The sequence below is a fragment of the Strongylocentrotus purpuratus genome, unplaced genomic scaffold, assembly GCF_000002235.5.
Source record: "Strongylocentrotus purpuratus isolate Spur 01 unplaced genomic scaffold, Spur_5.0 spur5_scaffold_9, whole genome shotgun sequence".
Lineage (NCBI taxonomy): Eukaryota > Metazoa > Echinodermata > Echinoidea > Camarodonta > Strongylocentrotidae > Strongylocentrotus > Strongylocentrotus purpuratus.
Genome location: NW_022145615.1, coordinates 19,183,970 through 19,207,464, shown reverse-complemented (window position 1 = coordinate 19,207,464; position 23,495 = coordinate 19,183,970). Strand labels below are relative to the sequence as shown.

Below are 23,495 nucleotides of genomic sequence, written 5' to 3'. Positions count from 1 at the left end.
ATTTTCATAATTATTTTTATTATCATTTTATGGTCATCATTATATTCATCATTATTGGTATAATTTGGTAGTATGACGTTTAGATTGATACATATTCTTTTTCGCAATTACTCACGTCTTTCTTTTCAATGTAGATTTGGCAGATGCATCGTTTTGTAGGCCACTGTTAATGGCAGATTCGTCTGTAATCAGGCCGGTTCCAGTAAGAATAACGAATTACCCATTCGATACTATACATAGTGGTAAATTCCAGCACTACGCCTGTATACCCCCTCAAGGTAAGTATTCTCAATGTAATTTGCTCTCTTTTCATTATTTTTGTCTCGCCTGCATATCAAAAGCGAGACATAGGCGCCGCTTTTCCGTTGGCGGCGCGGCGGCGTCAACATCAAAAACTTATCCTAAGGTTTAGTTTTTGAATTTTTAATATCATTTTGAAAGTATATGTTACTTTTCAGTGAAACTTAGACTAAAGGGTTATCAAGTATCTCCAATCATGTGAGTATAATTTCAGGTCACAAAATTAAGGTCAAATGTCATTTCAGGTCAACAAACTTAGACTATGTTGTGGCACCATAATTAAGTTTTTTGAATTTTTAATATAATGTTGAAAGTATAAGTTCTGATTTAATGCAACTCAGACTAAGGGTTATCATGTACTCCCTATCATGTAAGTAGAACTTCAGGTCAGTAAGTTAAGGTGAAAGGTCACATAAGGTACGTAGACTTGGATTACGTTTTTACAACTTAATATGAGAATTAATAGAAACGTTTTTGTTATTTTTTCACAATTCATGAAATTATCAATCTTGGTACAATTGTAGTAAATATTGCGTCAAGCGTTTCTCTTGTTTAATAACCTTTGTTCTAAAAGCTTGCATAACATGAACTATGATAAAGCTGCATAGGTATGCATATGTTCATCCCATCGGGGCTATTTGACGATGAGTGTTTTTTATGGCCATTGATCAAATGGAAAATGCTGAAAGAGGCTCCCACCCCCGTTCTAAGCCTAAAAGTATACCCACAGACTCTAGAATTCAAGTCATTTTACAACAAAAGTCAACCAGCACTAGTTAATATCTACCACTCACTCCCACCGTATACGATTAACCTTCTTTAAATTTGACAACTGCATCGTTTAGAATAGCTAATGAAATAAGTTGATCCTGTTTACAATACGAATTTTTGAAGACCCCCCCCCCTCCCCAACCATTCTATAACATAAACCATAACGTAATGTATTGCACTTATTTTACTTTATAAAGTGATGAACAGACAGTTTCCTCAAGGGACCTCGTCGTCTGCTTTAGCATCGGCAACATCATTCTTTGATCAAGTAACTACTCCATCGGAAGAAGAAGCAGCTTCAACACCGGTAGTAACTTACCTTGAATCAACAACAGCACAATCAACTCTCACAACGCAGACAATAGATGTTTCTTTTGTAGAGGGGATTCATACAACGCCGGCGACGCTGCCTCTTACAACGTCAACAAGTCACATGACAACCCCATTTGTAACAAACCCAAGCAGTCCCATCACAAGTGCCGAGTTAACAATGTCTACGAGTGATCCCATGGCAACTCAGTTAACTGCAGCAGACGTTCCCACAACAACCACTCAGTCCACAACAACCAAGAATCCTAAAACAACATCAACAGCAACAACAACAACAACAACAGATGTTTCTACATTAACTACTCAATCTACGACAACATCGATTTCTACTACAACAACCGAGCATTTGACAACAACAACAACGATTCCTACAACAACATCAACGATTTCATCTACATCAACCCAGTCAACAACAGAGATGATTCCCACTACAACGAGGACGGTCCCCACTACAATGTCCCAGTCTAGAACAGCGATTCCTACAACAACATCAACGATTTCAACTACATCAACCCAGTCAACGACAGAGATGATTCATACAACAACCATCGAGTCGCAAACTACATCAACCCAGTCAACAACAGAGAAGATTCCCACTACAACAACGACGATCCCCACTACAACAACCCAGTCTACAACAGAGATGATTCCCACTACAACAACGACGATCCCCACTACAACAACCCAGTCTACAACAGCGATTCCTACATCAACCGCCGAGTTGCAAACCCAAAACATTCAGAGTAAGTTTCAAGACTATTGGGATAAGTTTTTCAGTAAATGTTATATATCAAGAGTACTCGAAACACCATTTAACATGTTTTAGTATAAAAACATCTCAAATAATAAATTTACATCTCAGTTAACATTAAAGGCATGTGTTCAAATAGATTTCCTACATCTCAGTGAACATAAAGGCAATTGTTGTATTTGCTTTCTAGTACTATTATTTTGTATGGTCGTGACCTTTCAATCGGTGGTAATTTTTGATTTCTAAGAAAAATAACCAAAAACATATGTCATTGTAATTATAAAGTAGGTGTCGACTTGGAAGGGGCAATATGTTTGGATTGGATTGGGGGGGGGGGGGTTCTTATTCGCATAATATGAAATTAACAGAATTAGGAAAACCTTCTCCCAATTATTTTGATCGGACCCAAGTTAATGTGAGCCATTCTTTAAAGGAGCTACACAAAGAAAATTCACTAACAACTGATAATTAGAACAAATTACATATGGATGGAAAGATTTTCATTTGAAAAAACACGAATAATTTGCCGAGAAATTATATAGATATCATGGAAAGGCGTAAAATGCAATTTTTCAAGACCCTTCTTAGACCCCCAAGCGACCCCGAACGTAAGCCAAACACACGAGCGTAGCGAGCTCTGAATTATGACGTCACACACTGGACGAACAGCTCAGTGCCGTGTAGCAGTATGCAGCTAGCCAGCCGTGTCCCGGGTGTGACGTCACAAATATTGACGCTCTACAAAGGACCGCTGAAGGCAGAAAATCTGGATCTCAAAACTAACATTTTTGAGAGTTGATTACTTCGGGCCCCAAACATATTTTGAAGAGGAGGGTTGTTGTATTTGATTAGTAAGGCTTCCCCTTCGCAATGATATGAGTTTTGCATCAATTCAAAATATTTTTGCTTCTTAGTGTGATTCCTTTAAAATAACATGACATTAGGAAACCCTGAGGTAAACTTTTATCAAGGTGTTGCATTTTTAATTTTCGTCTTTAAACAATAACATGTTTAACAACTAAGAACTTCCTTTCAAAAAGAAAGAAAAACAAAACAACGCGGGGGGGGGGGGGGGGTAGGGGTGGAGTAGTGCGCATGTGCAATTTATCTCTACCTACCTACGTGCATTTTGAAAGAGCGTAATAAATAGGTTTGGTCCCGATGTAGAGGGCATTCAGACGTTGTTGCTAGGCAACTTCCGGATATAATAACTATGTAAAACCACCTTTTCCTTGACCGTAAGTCGTATTTCTTGTGTTTTCTTACAAGATGCCAAGGTTTTCGTCACCGACAGTAGTGAAAATAAGATCTTCTGGGCTGATCTACAGAGTATGACATTCACCGAGATGCCCCTAGCTACAGACAAACCATGGGGTGTAACCTATGACCATGTTGAGAATAAAGTCTATTGGACAGAAACCGGAGACAAACTGATATGCAGTGCTAATGTAGACGGGACAAACAAAGAGAGCATTCCGAACTTTAGCTACGATGGTAAATACATATTATGTTAAATTATGTTTACTCTAATTTCTTCGACAGTCACGCTAGTCACGTGTGCTCATAGAAGAGTACAAGTTACTATAATCTTTTTGAACCTCGGCTATAACTTTTCCAGAATATCTAGAGACGTCGATCTATATTTAGGGGTAGGGGTAAACGCAAGAATTTAAGGATTCTGATCTGTTAATTCCGGAATTCTGCTTCTTCCAGTAGAAGAACAAAAAACGTCAACACTATTATTTTATTCAAACCAACAGGCCCTGTAGACATCGCCATTGCGGAGTCAGTGCGAAGGATTTATTGTGCTTTTCGAGACGATTCCGTCATCAAATCGATCAATCTAGATGGAACAGGAGAGATGGACATGGTTTCCAACGATATCGACAAGCCACGTGCCGTCGTAGTCTTTGAGACAACACAGTAGGTGCTTCTGATCTCCCCCCCCCCCCACAACAAAATCAACAAAATAAAAAAATCATCGGGGCATTCCAGGGCAATATCACACTAATAGGTCAACCCATTGTATTTATCTATGTATCTGGAAATATCTTGTATCTTTTTTTTTTTTGGAAAAAATTATGAGCAGTACGACAAATTGTTACCAACGAACCCTTAGTGACACATTTTATTCTAGAGACCCTTAAGCGGCTGACGACTCTTGTCAGAATAGCTTTCTTCTTTACGCCAGTGTATGGATTTTGGGAGAGAGAGAGAAAGAGTTTTGGGCGAGCAAATAAGAACATCTTTCTCCCTCTCAATACATTTTAAAATTTAAATCCAGGAAGATGATGATGATTCACAGCATTTATATTCCGCCATATATCTGTTTAAAAAAAACATCCAAAGGCGCGAGCTCCTCCAATAAACTTAGTATTTAAATCTCTGAAGGAACGTCATTATTCAAGTGAGAAATTCAATGTATTATATCTAGTACATGAACATGGCATTTAGTAAGTCATTAATCTACATTAGCCACACTCGACCCAGGTGAGGAAATGGATACCTAACAGGAATAAAGTGTGGAGCTCCAGTGTCAAGTCTAACAGACACTAGCGCTATACAAGAACTCACTATGGATATTATTATCTTAACAAGACATTTTCAATCATAACATTTCGGAATTTCGTGTAATAGGTGGATATTTTTCATGTTTATTATTCTTTTGTTCGTATCGTTATAGACATCTATACTGGTCTCACACAAGCAAGATAGAACGGATTAATTTAGATGGGTCGGGACGAACGTTGTTGTTTGAAGATGGATTGTATGACAAAATTGTTGGATTGGACGTTAGTCTATCAGGTAAGCAAAATGTGGAGTGTTTATAGTCAGCAAACACTGTATCTCTACATTATTTTGTCTGTAAATGATTCTTTTTATCAAATTGTGTCGAACTAGAGATCGTTTTTGGAAATCGGAATGATATATATAATATTTTGTGAAATCTTGTGTATCGAATTTTTTTTCTACAAATTTGTTTCATATCGGATGAGATCAAATAATACTCCCTTAAATTCAAAACATGCGATATCCTTTGACAAAAAAGGGTATAGTGTCAGGAATTGAGGATGCATATGTTGCAAATCGACCTGTGTATCTTCATTACAAGTAGAATTTAAATTTACATTTATTTAATCTACAAATGTTTTTCCGTCTCCAATTTCACCTTACATCATGTTAAGTTGGTGTTTAGTATGCATACGTAAATACAAATTATGCAAAATGTAGTGTGTGTTTACTAAATTTGTGATGGACCAATTTTTTAAAAATCAGATACGTTAAAATTCGTCAGAAATGTATATTATACTCCTTTTGTTTTAATTCTATATTAGACAATCGTATATACTTCGCTGACGAAGGCGCCAAAGAGATCGTCTTTACTGATCTACTAGGTAACGGTAAGCAGCAGATCCAGGACGTGTCTGGTAACTTCCTACCACAAGATGTTATGCTATACAATGGGGTGATGTACTTTACAGACAAAGGTACCAAGGGGATCGTCAGCTGTAGTGATTTCACAGAGTCGGATCCAAATTTTATTGAGAACTCGAGCGAAGTATTTCCAAATCCACGAAAGATGCACATCACATCTATTGCTTAAAACAATACCCAAAACTTATTTCAAACGCTACCCCCTTGGCAAGATATTAATCTACATTGCCACTCTCCAACCAGGTGTAGTAAATGGATACGCGGTAAGAAGACTTACCTTGAATGCTTGAGCGCCTCATCATGGTAGCGTGTCTTAAGTAGGGGGTGATTGCAGGGCCCTCGGAGAGAACAGTATTGATACTGATGATGATGATACCCTTCTTCTTCTTCTTCTTCTTCTTCTTCTCCTTCTTCTTCTTCTTCTTCTTCTTCTTCTTTTTGTCATTGTTATCAATATAATCATCGCAATTATAATGTAATTTGACTTTTGAAGAGTGGCGTCATAACTATATGTCATATATTATTGAAGTGACACTAGCGTTTTGTATGGTGAAAAATTCTCGGCGTTTTGGGGGAAATGTGCTGGACATGGTTGGTAAATGGATGAATTGTTGGACTAGCCATGAAGCACAACTGCCCATCCATTATGCAGAGTAATAAAAGGCACATGACTGTATTTAACGAAATACACATGTACCTGTTGTTAATATATACTCCAATATTAGTTAAAATGGCCTCTAGTATGGAATAATTCGATTTAAAATCTGGTAACATTAAAACAAGAATGTAGACCCATCTTTTTCAACAGAGCTAGTCTTCTGTACCTTTTTCTATGTTTTTTTTAAACCTTATAAATAATGGATGTAAAATGTAGCACAAATATTTGATGAAAAATTTATATATTTAACCAATGCACATGACAATTATGCATGATTGGTTCATTCAAGTAGTCAACACCTGCATGTGTGAAACAGCTTCGTTATTGATCTCTCATCTAAAACTGTGCCTAGTATTTCATTTGTGTGTATATCAGCCCTACTTATTTATTATCATTTCTTAGTTAATCAAGCACTAATTTATTGAAACGTGTAGGTTAACTTATGACAAAAGTATTAATGAACATAATGAGTATGTCAAAAATATAAACTTGGAAACAGAAATAAAGATGTGATTAAAGTTATAAATTGTCACCGTATAACTAGTCAGCATATCATTTCGATCAAAATAATGTTCAATATATTTCTAACACTGGTTGGTAAATGGGACGTCATTTCTTCAGGTGACAAAATTCATTTTTATATGTGTTCAATTTTTGCTCAGTAGGCCTATGTTGACGTATTTTCTAATGTATATTGACTAATCTGCAATTTAAGTTAATGGTACTATTTTTGTATTTAATTACGTTTTCTCTTTACAGAAAGAGACCACGATATAGAAGAGTTCCATATACTTACCCACTAATATCATACACTTATTGAAATAATGTATGCTTCATGTAAAACACGTTAGCTGTATTGTGTGCCTTTTTGCTGGAATTAATTCATATATATTCCTTGCGATTTGTCTCATTTCCTCTCTTCACAAACGTTGCTATAATATCTCCATTGCGAAATTTTAGAATTCTTTTTGAAGGAGAGTAAATGAGAAAAATATTGTTAGTACCGTTCAAAGCTGTAAAGAAACGCACTCTGTATAAAATATATATTTGATCACAGATCCACATAAACTGATAATTGTTGAGATATAGTGTCATGCTCGGGGATGTGGAGAGTGGATTGCTGTTTAAAGAGTGGATACAGCATTATTATCATGGCTAGTAAACAGTGTTGTCATTTTCTGCTAAAATTATCACGAATTTATGTATTGATAAATTAGCATTTAGGTGATTTTTATTACTAATTTGAAGAATGGGATTCAATAATGATATTCTGGAGCCTTTTGTCGTGGTATGGTTGTTTATACTCATGACTCTCATTCCAATGGCTGAGGGTTCAAAACCAAGCCTAGCACTATTGTCTCATTGGCGTGACATCAATCCGGATTTGCTACCTGGCAATTAAGTTAGAAATATTTGGTTTAAAGGTAATACAAATTTTTGGTATGGGGTCATGGTATTGGTTCAAATAAACATATTGAAGCGTCCGTGATCCTGCAATATTCAGTGATCGTTGTCGCGGTTGAAATCGAGTCTAAGGTTATGAAATTATAAATAAAACACTCTTCATATTGTATAGCTCCCTCTTAAGGTCAAGATATTGATTGAGCTATAAAAAAATGTTTCTTGACTAAAATTGACCGATTAGCTATTCCCGTTTGGTAATTATATATCACAATAACATATTCTGAGATGTTCATGGTCGCAGCTACCATTCTACGACCGTAGGCGCTATTTGAAATTTATCAAAATTTACCGGGAGCACCGGTAAATTTGTATATTCAATTTTTCTCGAAAGCAGAAGTGTTTTAGGATCTAAATTTTCTAGTGCTTATAATACATCCACAGGGCGTCCAAACATATCAAAATTAATCGTAAAGAATCACTATCCGCCCAATTTTCAAAATTTCCCGAAACTTTGTATTACCTTTAACTAATTTGCATCTAGTTAGGTAAATTGTTTTCTTTGCAATTATTAATATCTGATTAAAAGAATATAATTCTTCGACAGTATACCAAGAATTACCGTTTTTTCGTTCAAAATCGAGAAATCAAACATAGTCAACTCTTTTCCGAGCTGATTCCAAAAATCATGTACTTTTATACATTTCCAAAAAAATCGTTCAATCGTTTCATTTTCTAGGTCACAAAAAGAACATAATGGGGAACTAATGACTTTCATTTTATACAGTTTATAATATTTAGAATATTATTTAACACCTTGAACTGAAATTCTCTGTAAATTACATCAATTGTAGTTGAAATGATACCTGAACGAGCCAATAACAATTCTTTATCTGAAACATCATATCTATTCTTTAGTCTAAACGTACTGAATGGGCATTCATATTTCTCTGCGACCAACAGATCATACAACTGTTTGCTTTTTATTCTGTTCAAAAAGATCAACTCGGGGGGGGGAATAATATTGGAAGTAATATCGTTTTTGAATGGATTTGTATAAATTATTTTAGGAATATTTATCTTTGATAACGAAGAGTACACTCCCTGTATCCTAAAGTAATCATTTGCATCTAGTTCAAAAAACCTTTTCATGTCATCTTGTTGCTTTAAATTGCCCCCTTCTGTGAGGATGTCACTAAAAAACACATTTTTTTAATGAAAAGTTTTCGAAAGAAAATCATATCTAAATTGACTTGTAATTGTCTATTGTTCCAAATAATCTGGAATTTTGTACTATCCTCTCTGTTTCTCACATTGAGAGAGTTCCATCTTTCTAAAATAGCTCGATAGAACTTAGGAATGTTTTTGTCTAACACTTTATGACTATAGTTACAATTAAACAGGAACAAACCACCGTTCTTTTTAAGATAATATTTAAGAATTTGAAACCATCCTTGTTTCTCGGCTTCTTTTATTCTTTGAATCCCATATAATTGCTGTGCGCTGGCAGATGACTGAACATCTACCGTCTTAATTCCTCCCTTTGACAAATCTTGGATCATTACATTCCTTCGAATTTATCTTAATTTGATGTTTCCTTTTAAACCACGATAGCTACAAATGTTCTCCTTTTTTTCTCCATCACCAGCAGCCCTTCATAATAACGTCTGTACAGTGGATTCCAAACTGCTCTCTTCCTATTAAAAATCAACGTATTATTTATAGGAAGAAAATGGGGTCGATCGTTTAATGTATTGACTTACTTCTTTGTTTCCGTCACGAGTGAACCAGTTATTGATGTATTGACAATGATGTTCTATACTGTTACCATCGCCACCATTCCAGGCGCATGGATGTTTGAATGTAGTGACATGAAATTATGGACAGTTCTACGTAAAATAAATAAAGCTATCTCACGCTGCTCAATGCTAACAAATGTAAAAATACATGTAGATAGAACCAGGGGTACACTTCGTGTATCTTTAACGTCAATGCTAACGTGTGAATAAAGGCAAAGCTTTTACCAAGTTTGCTGAACATAAACTTGTGCAAACATCAATCGATATCGAGTAGAAAAGAGAAAGTTAGTGAGAAAATGAAAAAGAGAGGATGGATGATTTGATAAAGAGATACCGGAGAGTGGAGACAGACAAAAGGTGGACAGAAGAGGGAATTGTATATATTGTTACCATGGATACACGTTACTGATACAGTCGCTTACACCTTTTTTTTTGCAGCTTATTGAATGTAAAAGATGGTTGATTAAGGTATGAAGATCGTGTAAACTGCGTTAAACACACACGTGATGAGTAAAATGTAAAACGAAGTGGACTGCGTTTTGGTCATTGCACACTAGCATCGCACAATGATATGGTCGACATTTTATATATTTCACGATAGCTTATCATTTGAATGGTCTCTTTCACCTCGTTATTCGATGGGGACAGAACTATTCATGCGACACAAGCTCTGAAATTTGAAACATCAGAATGGTAATATATATCTTTAATTACATCAGCATTTAAAGTATCCCATGGTTTGTTTTCGTTGTAACAAGAGCATGATCAATTCTAAATGAGTTGATAATTATTACGCGTTTGAAAGTTCTAACTTGAAACTGTATGTCTGTAAATGTCTAAGAAATATGTTTTCTTTCTAGCATTGCACACTCATCTGTTGCTTGTATTGGTCCAAATAAGCATTTCTATGAAATGACTAAATTGTTATGATATAATTAGACCTATCAAACTTAACAATTGGTAACACTAAGCTGAAACACCTCGACATCGTGTGACACGTTTTGAATTCAATAGGGGATATACTAAGACAATTCAAATGCATCCACTAAATTTAAACGGAACTTCGTAATATGAATATCGTATTTGAAGCATTATTTAACTGGCCTGTTGGACACAGTTTGGTTTCTGAATTTCGTTGAAAAATTGTGTTGTTCAGAGAGAAAATTATAAACTCTATTACCTTTTATTGGCAAATTATATATTGTACCTCTTAATTTAAGCAGGCCTTTTGGCACTGAAAAGACTACCATGTTTGTAAATAAAATGTAATACTATTGGAGAATTGAATAAATAATAAACAAAAACTAAAAGTCATTGAATTACTTATGGGTTATTAATATATATACGAATGAATGAATAAATGCTGAAATAATAAACACATCAATCAACCTATCAATAAGCGTCCTATTTAATCAAAATGAGGTTTTGGTTTTGATGTGAAATGAGATTTGAAAAATCCAAGTCATATTTGTGGTAAAATGTTCTCTTTTTTCAGGAGCTAGCACTGTGTCATCTTTTGCTCCTTATATTCTACTTGGCAGTGTTTGTGGCAGGTACGCATTTTCTCCAAAGCACAAGTTAATACCTCTCCTCACTAACCAAAATGTAGAAGCAAATCAAAGACGTTTAATCACTCACAACACGTCTGAACAAATCAAACTCAAACAACGACGACAACAACAAAAATATTAGAAGGAAAAACGGACGTTATCATAAAGAATGTAATTTTTTTAAACATAATTCTTTTTTGAAGATGTAGATGGAAATTAATGAGAATGATGACTCAGCGAGCAAGAGAAAGATAGAGAGAGAGAGAGAGACAGAGGGAGAGAGATAGAGAGCAAGAGAGAGCTAGGTATAACATGTCATTGAAGCTATACACATTTTTATTATAGACCTAGTAGGTGACATCAATGTCGTTACCATATACATTTTGATTGTTTTTTTTTATCTGGAAGTATTGCACGTACATGTATTTGTTAACAAATAATTTGCATAATCAAGCTTTCGATTTTAATAATTTTCTTGTATGAATTATCTTTATGTTTATTAAGGTAAATTGTTCTCAAAATACGACTGCAAACCAATAATTTTATCGAACGGAACAATCCTCAATCAAGTAGCAGTGGAAGTCTTAAGCCCGTTACCATCATCACCACTAGGCCCGGAATTCCATACTGCGTGCAAACTGGTGTATGGTAAGTAGTTCCAGACTTTAGCATTAAAGTGACTCTCACACTCTGCCGTGTAGGCCTACCGTGTGCCACCGTGCGCGAAAATGTCTGCGGACGGTGGAGAACGGCGAGGGCACACGGTGGTTCGTTATCAAAGCGGGGAACACGTTAATAGGGCGTTGGCGCTTATTTACACCCGGTGGGACCCGGCAAAAGTTTTGGGCATGTTCAAAACTTTGGCCGGCAGGCACCGGCCGCAAGTAAGCGGCAAGAGGACGGTGTTGAACGGTATGAGGACGGTATGAATACGTTATGAAAACGGTCACACTGTATGAACACGTTCACAACACGCTCATAACCCGTTACAGAACGGTGATGAAAAATGGAGAGCGGACTGACCGTTGCCGTTCAAATCGGGGTATTTATGGCAGTCGTGTCATGACGTCAGCAGTCCGGGGACTCGCTCACAGGACGCTCCGAGCGGTGAGGGGACGCTAAGTGACTGGTAGGTGGCTGCTACAAACCCGGTGCACACGTTCGAGACCCGGTATGGGCCCGGTATGGAAACGGCCAAAATTTTCAACAAAAGTCAATCTGGGCGGAAGACGGTAGAAGCACGTTCAACACCCGGTATGCGTCCGGTGAGAACGGTCAGAAGATGGCAACGAAACGGTGAAAAGATTAATTTTATGATTTTTTTTTTGCGGCCGGGGACAAGTTCGCTCAAAACCCAACGTTCTGGACTCTGTTGTTTTTTAATAGCCCGGCAGGTGGACGGTAGGCCTACACGGCAGAGTGTGAGAGCTCCATAAATAGTAGGTGCTTCAGTCACTGTATTTTTGTGTCCGTCCGTCGTCCATCCGTTTATTCTAGCAAAACTTTAGTCTAATTTATCGAAATTCAACTAGAGAAAGCTATGTATAGCAGAATACACTGATCATCTATAGGATACAAACTTGGTCATAACAAAAGCTCTTATAGGGTTGTTATATCATAATGTGCTACTAGCAGGACCCGCGGAAATCCGCGGGATCCTAGAGGGGGGCGGGGGGTGTAAATAGATATATAGAGACTGTCTTAATTAAAACCACCAAGAACTTTATTTGCCATTCAGGCCATTAAGAAATATACATGTTAAGCGTCCCCGCCCGCTTCCTTTTTGGGGGCCGCCTCCTATTTTTTTTTTTGAAATTTTTTGAAAAGTTTTTTTTTTTTTTTTTTTTTTTTTTTTTTTTTGAAAGAAAAAAAAACAGCGTCCCCGCCTGCTTCCTTTTTGGGGGCCGCCTCCTATTTTTTTTAATTTTTTTTTTTTTTTTTTTTTTTTTTTTTTGAAAGAAAAAAACATGAAAAGCACTGCTAAAATGTATTTTTGATTTTAAAAAAGAAAAAAAAAATTGTCGGCCGCCATCTTGAAAAATAGCCTGAATGTCAGGAAAATGTACGGAGCGGCCATTTTGAAAGAAAATAAAAAGAAAAAAAAAGGGCCTCCTCCTTCCCATTTTTCGAAAAAACAGGAAGCTAAACATGTTTTTTTTTAATTTGGCCTTATATAAAAATTAAAAAAACGATCCAACTGTACCGGTAGTTATTCTTTAAGCCACTGGAACTGCGTAGAGTTCCGTAGTGTGGCGTACCGACTACGCAGAAATTAGGCTGCGTATTAATGGGGAAATAGTCCCTGCGTAGGTTATGCGTAGGCTGGCGAAAAAAATTAAACAGGTTGAATTGTTTTCGTTCATCTTGCGTACCCCTTTCCGTCCCTCAGCATATAGTAACGTAGGCCAGCGTAGTTGTTACGCAACACTACGCAACTCTACGTATTGACCCCACGCCAATAGTGACCCGCAAGTGTCACAAATAAAGTATTAAAAATATGCTCATCTGACCCTATACGCCTAAAACCCCCGAGCTTTCGGGGGTTTATGGCCCCTTGAAACCCGTGGACCCCACGCCTATATTATATATACACTCAACTCGCTGCGATCTGATCTCTCCCCCCCCCCCCAACTTTGAAAAACGTAACCCCCGAGCTTTTGGGGGTTTATGGCCCCTTGAAACCCGTGGACCCCACGCCTATATTATATATACACTCAACTCAGGACCCGCGGAAATCCGCGGGATTCTAGAGGGGGTGCGCAGGCAAAAAATTAAGTTTTTCATTTCGGGGGCTCCATTTCAAATTTTAGGGAAATTTTCTGGGGCTCTTTTTTCTGGGGCTACTTTTTCATTAATTCATATAAGGATAGGCCTACACTTTGTTGAGATTTGTTTAGTAGGCTATTAGGTTTCAGGCTTCCTACTTCATAATTGCCTATTTAAAAAAAACAACATTTTTCTAGTTCAATAACTAAGTTTTCATGCATTGATTTGATGCAAGAACTGTAACATAATAGACCCTAGATTGTGATTATTTCTGACCATGAATTTCGATAATCATTTTTCAAAGTAAAATTTTCACAGGAAAATCAAACAGTCTTTTAAAAACGTAGACATTAGAGTCTAGTAATACTTTTACTAATTCTAAGCTCAGGTTTCGTAAATCTATTCACGAAACTATATTAAAATCGCGGCAATAATGATGCAAACCAACAGATAACAATTTCAAAGTGTCAAATCTCTTCGACTCGAATTCAACTCACACACTTTCAACTGCAACTCAGCTCATCTCACACACACACTACACAGTGGCAATGCACTGTCAGTTACGGTGATTTTGTCTGATTTTCTTTACTTTGAAGAAATGATTATCAAAATTACGTAAACATGGCGAGAACATCACAAAAAAGGCTTTAATTTCATACCTCTATTTATGGAAACTTTATAATATTGCAGCAATCGTGAATTCGTGATCGAAATTGATTGCAGTTTCGCGATGTTTAGTGGTTCATGGTCTAGATTCAGCTTCTACCGAAACAAAATCGACCGCCAAAAACTCGAGCCCTACGCTCCGTCTCGATCTCGCAACTGCGAAAATGTACGTGTTTTGGCGTACTTGCGTGCGACATGGTAAGCCAGGTAAGGTATGGAATATGGTTCGAGTTTTTTTTACGACCGATTTTTGTGTATACAATTTTATACGGATAGTCATCGGTCGTGTGTCTACGGATGCAATGTTGAATATCCATGAGGTATCTCTGTCGTCACGCATATCCTGCATTATGCATGTCGCGTCTGTTTTCGCCCTGGACGTCGACACGGAGGAGGACCTCGGGCGGAGTATAGCCAATTCCACAGAGTAGACTCTCCCGCGGACGATGGCACCGGGCACCGGGACCCCGAGGGGAGGGTTCAGGAGGAGATAGCCGCACCAACTTCGGTCGGCGATCTCATTAAAAAACAATAGAATACAAAGGCCGGCGGAGACGTCGCGCCCCCCGCGGAGCCTTAGCGTATTATTATTATAGACTAGCAGGACCCGCGGAAATCCGCGGGATTCTAGAGGGGGGCGGGGGGTGTAAATAGATATATAGAGACTGTCTAAATTAAAACCACCAAGAACTTTATTTGCCATTCAGGCCATTAAAAAAATATACATGTTTAGCGTCCCCGCCCGCTTTTTTTAAAAAATTTTAGAGTCTATTTTTTTATTTTTTTTATTTTTGAAAGAAAAAAAACAGCGTTCCCGCCTGCTTCCTTTTTGGGGGCCGCCTTCTATTTTTTTTTTTTTTTTTCTTATTTTTTTTTTTAATTTTTTTTTTTTTTTTGAAAGAAAAAAAACATGAAAAGCACTGCTAAAATGTATTTCTGATTTTAAAAAAGAAAAAAAAAAATTGTCGGCCGCCATCTTGAAAAATAGGCTGAATGTCAGGGAAAATGTACGGAGCGGCCATTTTGAAAGAAAAAAAAAAGAAAAAAAGGGCCTCCTTCCCATTTTTCGAAAAAACAGGACGCTAAACATGTTTTTTTTTTAATTTGGCCTTATATAAAAAAACAAAAACGATCCAACTATACCGGTAGTTATTCTTTAAGCCACTGGAACTGCGTAGAGTTCCGTAGTGTGGCGTACCGACTACGCAGAAATTAGGCTGCGTATTAATGGGAAAATAGTCCCTGCGTAGGTTATGCGTAGGCTGGCGTACAGGTTTGCTTATGGTTGCTTACTGTGTGGAAAGCTTTTACTGCTTTGTCAATCTGGCGTAGGGTAGCGTACTGTTGCGTAGTCATGTAGCGTAGTGTTGCGTAAAAAGGCGTACTTTCTGCGTCAAGTTTCTACGCTGAAAGTACGCGAAAAAAATTAAACATGTTGAATTGTTTTCGTTCATCTTGCGTACCCCTTTCCGTCCCCCAGCATATAGTAACGTTGCCAGCGTAGTTGGTACGCTACACTACGCAACTCTACGTATTGACCCCACCCCAAATAAAGTATTAAAAATATGCTCATCTGACCCTAATTAAACGCCTAAACCCCCCGAGCTTTCGGGGGTTTATGGCCCCTTGAAACCCGTGGACCCCACGCCTACACTCAACTCGCTTCGATCTACCTGATCCCCCTCGCCCCCCCCCCCCACAACCCGTGGACCCCACGCCTACACTCAACTCGCTTCGATCTACCTGACCCCCCCCCCCCCCACACTTTGAAAAATGTTTTGTGGGGTCTGCATGTAACATGTAAGATGCAGATTTTTTTTGTAACATGTAAGATGCAAAAAAAAATATTTTGCCCCCCCCCCCCCCCCAACGATCTTATGGCACTTCAGCCTGCCCGCTGTTGTGTTCACGTGTAGGCCTACTTCAATGAATGGATAAACATAAATAGTCGCATGGATGGATACATAATATAGCGTATAGTTGTCGAATATTGGCATGTTTGGCCCTTCATAGTCTCTTCGACTCTGAATAGCTAGCTCACTCACTCACTCAGCTCAGTCGAGCAGCCAGCGCAGCTGCACTGCACTACACACTGTATGCGTACGGCAGAGCTCTTGAAACTGAACGATGTTTTTCTCTGATTTTCTTGTGAAAACTTTCCTTTAATAAATGATAATCAAAACTGAGTAAACATGGCCAGAATAATCACAAAATAAGCTTTGATTTCATACCTCCACTCACGAAAACTATATAAAAATCCCGGCAATAATGATGGAGATAGGTCTCTAAGTTTGGACGTGGATATGGGAAGACATCTGTTGCGCTGATTTTACTTTTAGGCCTAGATATCATGAAATAAGCTAATAAATATCAAATAAAGACTCAACTCGTTTAAATTTTAAATATCAGGTCTACATTTTAATTAAAATAAAAAAAATGGTAAAGATTACAACATCTAAAATATGCAAAACAAACACGGGGAAGAAAAAAAAAACTTGAGACGGAGGCGGGATCGAACCCGTGCGTGCAAAAAGAGCAAGAGCTGCCGGCGAATCGGACGCAAATTAACCGGCGCCTCAGACCGCTCGTCCACTTCCGTTTCATGCCAAAGCAAGAAATTCGTGACGGATAAGTAGGACGTGCGGACGCATCGACGACGTCGACGACGACCGGGACGTCGCACCGGGCCGGGACGTGGCCAATTCCGTAGATTGAAACGCCGTCCGTCCGCGGGACCGCCCGGCGGCGCCCGGGGGCGGGCGGGCGGGGAGATTTGGGCGCCGTAAAATGGACCCCGGATACCCCCCTCGACGCCTTAGCGTATTATTATATGGACTAGCAGGACCCGCGGAAATCCGCGGGATCCTAGAGGGGGGCGGGGGTGTAAATAGATATATAGAGACTGTCTAAATTAAAACCACCAAGAACTTTATTTGCCATTCAGGCCATTAAAAAAATATACATGTTTAGCGTCCCCGCCCGCTTTTTTTTTAAATATTTTATTTTTTTATTTTTTTTATTTTTGAAAGAAAAAAAACAGCGTTCCCGCCTGCTTCCTTTTTGGGGGCCGCCTCCTTTTTTTTTTTTTTTTTTTTTTTTTAATTTATTTTTTTTTTTTGAAAGAAAAAAAACATGAAAAGCACTGCTAAAATGTATTTCTGATTTTAAAAAAGAAAAAAAAAAATTGTCGGCCGCCATCTTGAAAAATAGGCTGAATGTCAGGGAAAATGTACGGAGCGGCCATTTTGAAAGAAAAAAGAAAAGAAAAAAAGGGCCTCCTTCCCATTTTTCGAAAAAACAGGACGCTAAACATGTTTTTTTTTTAATTTGGCCTTATATAAAAAAACAAAAACGATCCAACTATACCGGTAGTTATTCTTTAAGCCACTGGAACTGCGTAGAGTTCCGTAGTGTGGCGTACCGACTACGCAGAAATTAGGCTGCGTATTAATGGGAAAATAGTCCCTGCGTAGGTTATGCGTAGGCTGGCGTACAGGTTTGCTTATGGTTGCTTACTGTGTGGAAAGCTTTTACTGCTTTGTCAATCTGGCGTAGGGTAGCGTACTGTTGCGTAGTCATGTAGCGTAGTGTTGCGTAAAAAGGCGTACTTTCTGCGTCAAGTTTCTGCGTCAAGTTTCCGTCCCCCAGCATATAGTAACGTAGGCCAGCGTAGTTGGTACGCAACACTACGCAACTCTACGTATTGACCCCACCCCAAATAAAGTATTAAAAATATGCTCATCTGACCCTAATTAAACGCCTAAACCCCCCGAGCTTTCGGGGGTTTATGGCCCCTTGAAACCCGTGGACCCCACGCCTACACTCAACTCGCTTCGATCTACCTGATCCCCCTCGCCCCCCCCCCCACAACCCGTGGACCCCACGCCTACACTCAACTCGCTTCGATCTACCTGACCCCCCCCCCCCCACACTTTGAAAAATGTTTTGTGGGGTCTGCATGTAACATGTAAGATGCAGATTTTTTTGTAACATGTAAGATGCAAAAAAAAATATTTTGCCCCCCCCCCCCCCCCCCTCCCCCCAACGATCTTATGGCACTTCGGCCTGCCCGCTGTTGTGTTCACGTGTAGGCCTACTTCAATGAATGGATAGACATAAATAGTCACATGGATGGATACATAATATAGCGTATAGTTGTCGAATATTGGCATGTTTGGCCCTTCATAGTCTCTTCGACTCTGAATAGCTCACTCACTCACTCAGTCGAGCAGCCAGCGCAGCTAGAGTGCACTGCACTACACACTGTATGCGTACGGCAGAGCTCTTGAAACTGAACGATGTTTTTCTCTGATTTTCTTGTGAAAACTTTCCTTTAATAAATGATAATCAAAACTGAGTAAACATGGCCAGAATAATCACAAAATAAGCTTTGATTTCATACCTCCACTCACGAAAACTATATAAAAATCCCGGCAATAATGATGGAAATAGGTCTCTAAGTTTGGACGTGGATGGGAAGACATCTGTTGCGCTGATCATGAAATAAGCTAATTAATATCAAATAAAGACTCGACTCGTTTAAATTTTAAATATGAGGTCTACATTTTAATTAAAATAAAAAAAATGGTAAAGATTACAACATCTAAAATATACAAAACAAACACGGGGAAGAAGAAAAAAAACACTTGAGACGGAGGCGGGATCGAACCCGTGCGTGCAAAAAGTGCAAGAGCTGCCGGCGAAACGAACGCAACCGGCGCCTCAGACCGCTCGTCCACTTCCGTTTCATGCTAGAGCATGAAATTCGTGACGGATAAGTGAGACGTGCGGACGCATCGACGACGTCGACGACGACCGGGACGTCGCACCGGGCCGGGACGTGGCCAATTCTGTAGATTGAAACCCCGTCCGTCCGCGGGACCACCCGGCGGCGCCCGGGGGCGGGCGGGAGGGGAGATCTGGGCGCCGTAAAATGGAGCCCGGATACCCCCCTCGACGCCTTAGCGTATTATTATATGGATACGCTATGCTAGAACGGATTATCAGTATCATATTTCAACATGTTTATAACGAACATCCGAGTACATATCTCATCTCTCATCTTGTAGGAACGAATGTCATGTGTCAATCTCCTTTCCTATTCTGAATATATATTGTTTTGATACAGAGTGTGCTGATAATACGTGTGAAAATGGAGGAACCTGCTTTGAATTATTGTCCGGGTACATGTGCAACTGTCCGCCTGGTTTCACTTACAGAAACTGTCATCAAATCCTGGAAATCAATTCAAGGGAAACAGGTATTTATATATGGAAATTCTATATATTTAACACCTTGCACGTACCAAAGTAGCTAAGCTATTTAAGCAACATATACACAGGAAGATACAGCCTTCAATTTCTTTACAGTGCCCTTTTCATACTTAGCGTCTTTGAATAGTAATACATGTCTAAAATCTGAATTTCCAGGGAATCAAATTGAATGTTCAACCGAAATATGTATTTGTTCTTTAATAAGTCTCTATTTCGCCATAACTTGGAAGTTATCAATCCACTAAAATATAGCGGGTTAGTCAGTTTTATTCAGCTTGACTATCATGTAATGTCAGATTAAGTTAGTCTATATCCTGTCTATCCAATATGTAATTGAATGATGGAAGATAAGTACAGTGTAAACAAAAAAGCTGAGCATTAACTTAAAAATAGATATCTAAATAATTTAAACAAGGCCATACTGCATATATCCTCTTAGATATTTATTATTTTTGTACAGATTTACAGGTAACAACAGCAGACATTACGACGAGTCGCACCAAGATCCAGCCTAGAACAAACACCCAGTCTACAACATTTCTGAGCCACTTAACAATCGCAGTGTCAACAACACCAAAAAGTCACACCACAATTACTGACAAGTATACAGCAGTAACAGCACTGAAGAACCATATAGCAACGGCCCAGTCAACAACACAAAATAGGACTAGCACAAGTACCCATTTAACAACATCTTTCAGACACATGATTACCACTGGCAAGTCAACAACATTAAAGAGTCATACAACATCTGACAAGTCAACAGCTCTTGTAACTACTCAGTCTCCAATTTCTTTAGAGCGTACAACACGATCAGGTCGTACAACAACGTATCAGACATTCACTTCGCTGGGCCATATGACAACCATCCAGTCAACAACACACAAGATTCCCGCAACAACCACCCATTCAACAACACACAAGAGTCCCGCAACAAGCTACCAGTCACAAACACACAAGAGTCCCGCAACAAGCTACCAGTCACAAACACACAAGAGTCTCGCAACAACCACCCAGTCAACAACACACGATAGTCTCGCAACAACCACCCAGTCAACAACACACAATAGTCCCGCAACAACCACCCAGTCAATAACACACAAGAGTCCCGCAACAACTACCCAGTCAACAACACACAAGATTCTCGCAACAACCAGCAAGTCAACAATAAAGATGAACCGGAAATCATCTACGCAGTCAATACCGATCAGTGAGTTTAAAGCAAAATTACCATATTTTATTTAATTAGATATGTTGACATTTTCATAAAATTTTTAATATCATTTATATGGTCACCCAGGCCATGTGCTTTCATTCGCTAATCCGTAGATATCTAAAGAAGCCACTCATAATGTTCATGCTCATTCAGAACAAAATGTATTTTTCATTTGACATATGCCTTTGTTTTCTACGTCGACAAATCGGCATTGCTAATTTATAGGGATATTCGGCGCACAACTCGACATCTGTTGTGCCAATTTTACTATCTTGTTGTTTTCTGCTATATAAATTCAATAAGTAGTACTATTTTTGCAAGTAGTACCAATAAACCCTGACTTTAACCCACCCCCCCCCCCTCGAAAAAAATAGGAGCGTGTGTTGAACAAATGATATGAGAGCAGAATATATCCTCACATAAACTGATGAAGCTTATTGTATATTAAAAGGAACACCCCTTTTCAGGCCCATATCGTTTTCTGTAGGCCATATTCTACGAAAATATTTTGATTTTTCTTTGTTCGACGCAAAACCGTGCAAAACACCGAAAATTACGGCACAATTCGAGTGTAACGCAATCCTTTTATGAAAAGGCCTACTGATAAGTTAATAAAATCAGGCTACGTCACGCACTATGAAACGTAACTTGAAATTCAAAAGTAGAGTAGCACAATCTCCGAAATGGTTGTTCCTAGTAGAAATTATTATTTCCAATTTGTTTTATTTATTTCCATTAGATGGCGGAGGTGGCGGTGACAGTGATGTGGAAGTCGACGACAGCGATAGCGATATCAACGATGGCGAGGATTAATGGCGCATTGATTGATTCGTGTAATGATAAACAATGTAGACAACATCTTGTATTAGTTTGATCCTTAGGAAATGGGTGATTTAAATTCTACTTGCATGCAAGAAATTTTGCTTTAATCTTGTAATTTTAGGTTCAACTGGCCTGTTGTATGTTTTTTAATATCGTAATGTTAATTTTACTACATGAAGCACCATGTAGAAATGATTTCAAGAAGTTTGAAATAAACATCCTTTACTGTTTAGCCTGTTGTTACACAATATGATATCAAACAATATAATTTTCGGACTATACATCATGGGATTTAACCTACGTACATAAGCAAGTTGGGAGTTTCTTTCAAACATTTATTTATAATTCACGACTACATTTCAAGAAAACTTGTTGTTTTGAATATATACAATTGAATAAAGACAGAGAATATGATATTGAGGATGATAGATTATAGCTACATTTATATTGCCTACTTATCCATCCCAGGGGATGCTCAAAGCGCCTACAAAGAAACATTATTAACCTGGATTTAGCCCAGCTGCCCTAAGGCACTACGATCATTCAAGTAATACACTCCTACCAGGTACCCATTTACTACACATGGGCGAAAAGTGGCACATGTAGAGTAATATGCTAAAGGACATGAATGTTGCGGCGGGACTCGAACCGCAAACCATGTGATCACATGGTTTGCGGTCCGGTGACCTAACCGTCAATATCCCGACACCTTGTAACACTTTGAAACTATTAATGCTATATAAGGAATGCTTTTTCAAAAATTATCCTTACAAAAAACCCCGCTTAATGGAAACTGTTTTAAATGTCATTATGTCATGTATTAAAATGAACGTATGAACTTATAGTGGTTTGTTTGCATACATTGTAGAATTGTGTGCGAAAAGCGAGTCTCTTTACTTTGTGTGGGATGAGGATGTAGGTGTGTATGGAAGGAGGAGAGGTCTGCAGAACCTTCCCATTCCTTCTTTTTGTCACTATAAAATTGCAATGTAAAGAATACCACTTTAACATTGATTTAGATGAGGTTGACTTAAACTCTCGTGCAGGGGAGGGGGCGCCTACTTTCATGGGTCTGTATACATGACAACGCTTTCGCAGCTCATTTTCTTTTCTTCAACATTTTAAATGTTTCTTCTTCGGGCGAGGGGAATGTACAGTTGTATACTTCTCTACAAACATCCTGTCCTTTTGCTTAATGGCGGCAATATTCCACTGCGATGTCAATCAGGCAGAATATTTGAGCTAATCCAATGTGTTTTGTTTATTTGGTGTCCTACATGTTACAAAAAAATTGTGGAGTTCTGAGACTCGGACCTGTCTTTTTCACATAGTTGCGATTGATCCGAATCAATCGCAACTGTTTATAAGACAGGGCCTGGACTTAACTTGACCCCGGAACTTGATGAAAGAGGTGTCATGTCAATTCATACCTAGTCAATAGTCTGTTCTAAGTTACCAGACATGATTAGCATTTCATGCTATTTTCTGGTTCCTATTATTCATTCGAGATATTTGTTAAACATACATTTGTTGTTGTTGTTGTTGTTATTGTAATATGACTGTAATTGAACGTTTGAATAATAAAACCTCAACAACTCAAGTCGAGTTATCAACTTAATCCAATGTCCAGGTAAATGTAATATATTCTGAGATGTAACCTATGGGACAAAAGAGTATGATCTGGCCCCCTTAAAAAAAATAACGAAGACGAAAGATGGCGCTACTACATTTACAGTATTATAATCCATCAATCAAAA

The 23,495-nt window shown here is 38.3% G+C and overlaps 1 protein-coding gene across 1 annotated transcript; it reads left to right on the top strand.

Moving 5' to 3' along the window:
- The first annotated feature begins 169 nt into the window (after nucleotides 1–169).
- On the top strand, nucleotides 170–20,734 carry LOC105440769 (cell wall protein DAN4-like). The gene is made up of 7 exons (XM_030976365.1): nucleotides 170–278; nucleotides 1,269–2,144; nucleotides 3,422–3,646; nucleotides 3,913–4,075; nucleotides 4,836–4,957; nucleotides 5,488–5,640; nucleotides 20,484–20,734. The coding sequence occupies exons 1-7, from the start codon at nucleotides 170–172 to the stop codon at nucleotides 20,732–20,734; spliced, it is 1,899 nt and encodes a 632-aa protein (XP_030832225.1).
- Nucleotides 20,735–23,495: the final 2,761 nt, after the last annotated feature.

Excerpts from the sequence above, each read along its gene's own strand:
- LOC105440769 (XM_030976365.1), top strand. The coding sequence starts at position 170 with ATGGCAGATTCGTCTGTAATCAGGCCGGTTCCAGTAAGAATAACGAAT. Across the intron at positions 279-1,268 it reads CGCCTGTATACCCCCTCAAG|TGATGAACAGACAGTTTCCT; the intron begins GTAAGTATTCTC and ends TACTTTATAAAG. Across the intron at positions 5,641-20,483 it reads GATGTACTTTACAGACAAAG|TCTCCAATTTCTTTAGAGCG; the intron begins GTACCAAGGGGA and ends GTAACTACTCAG.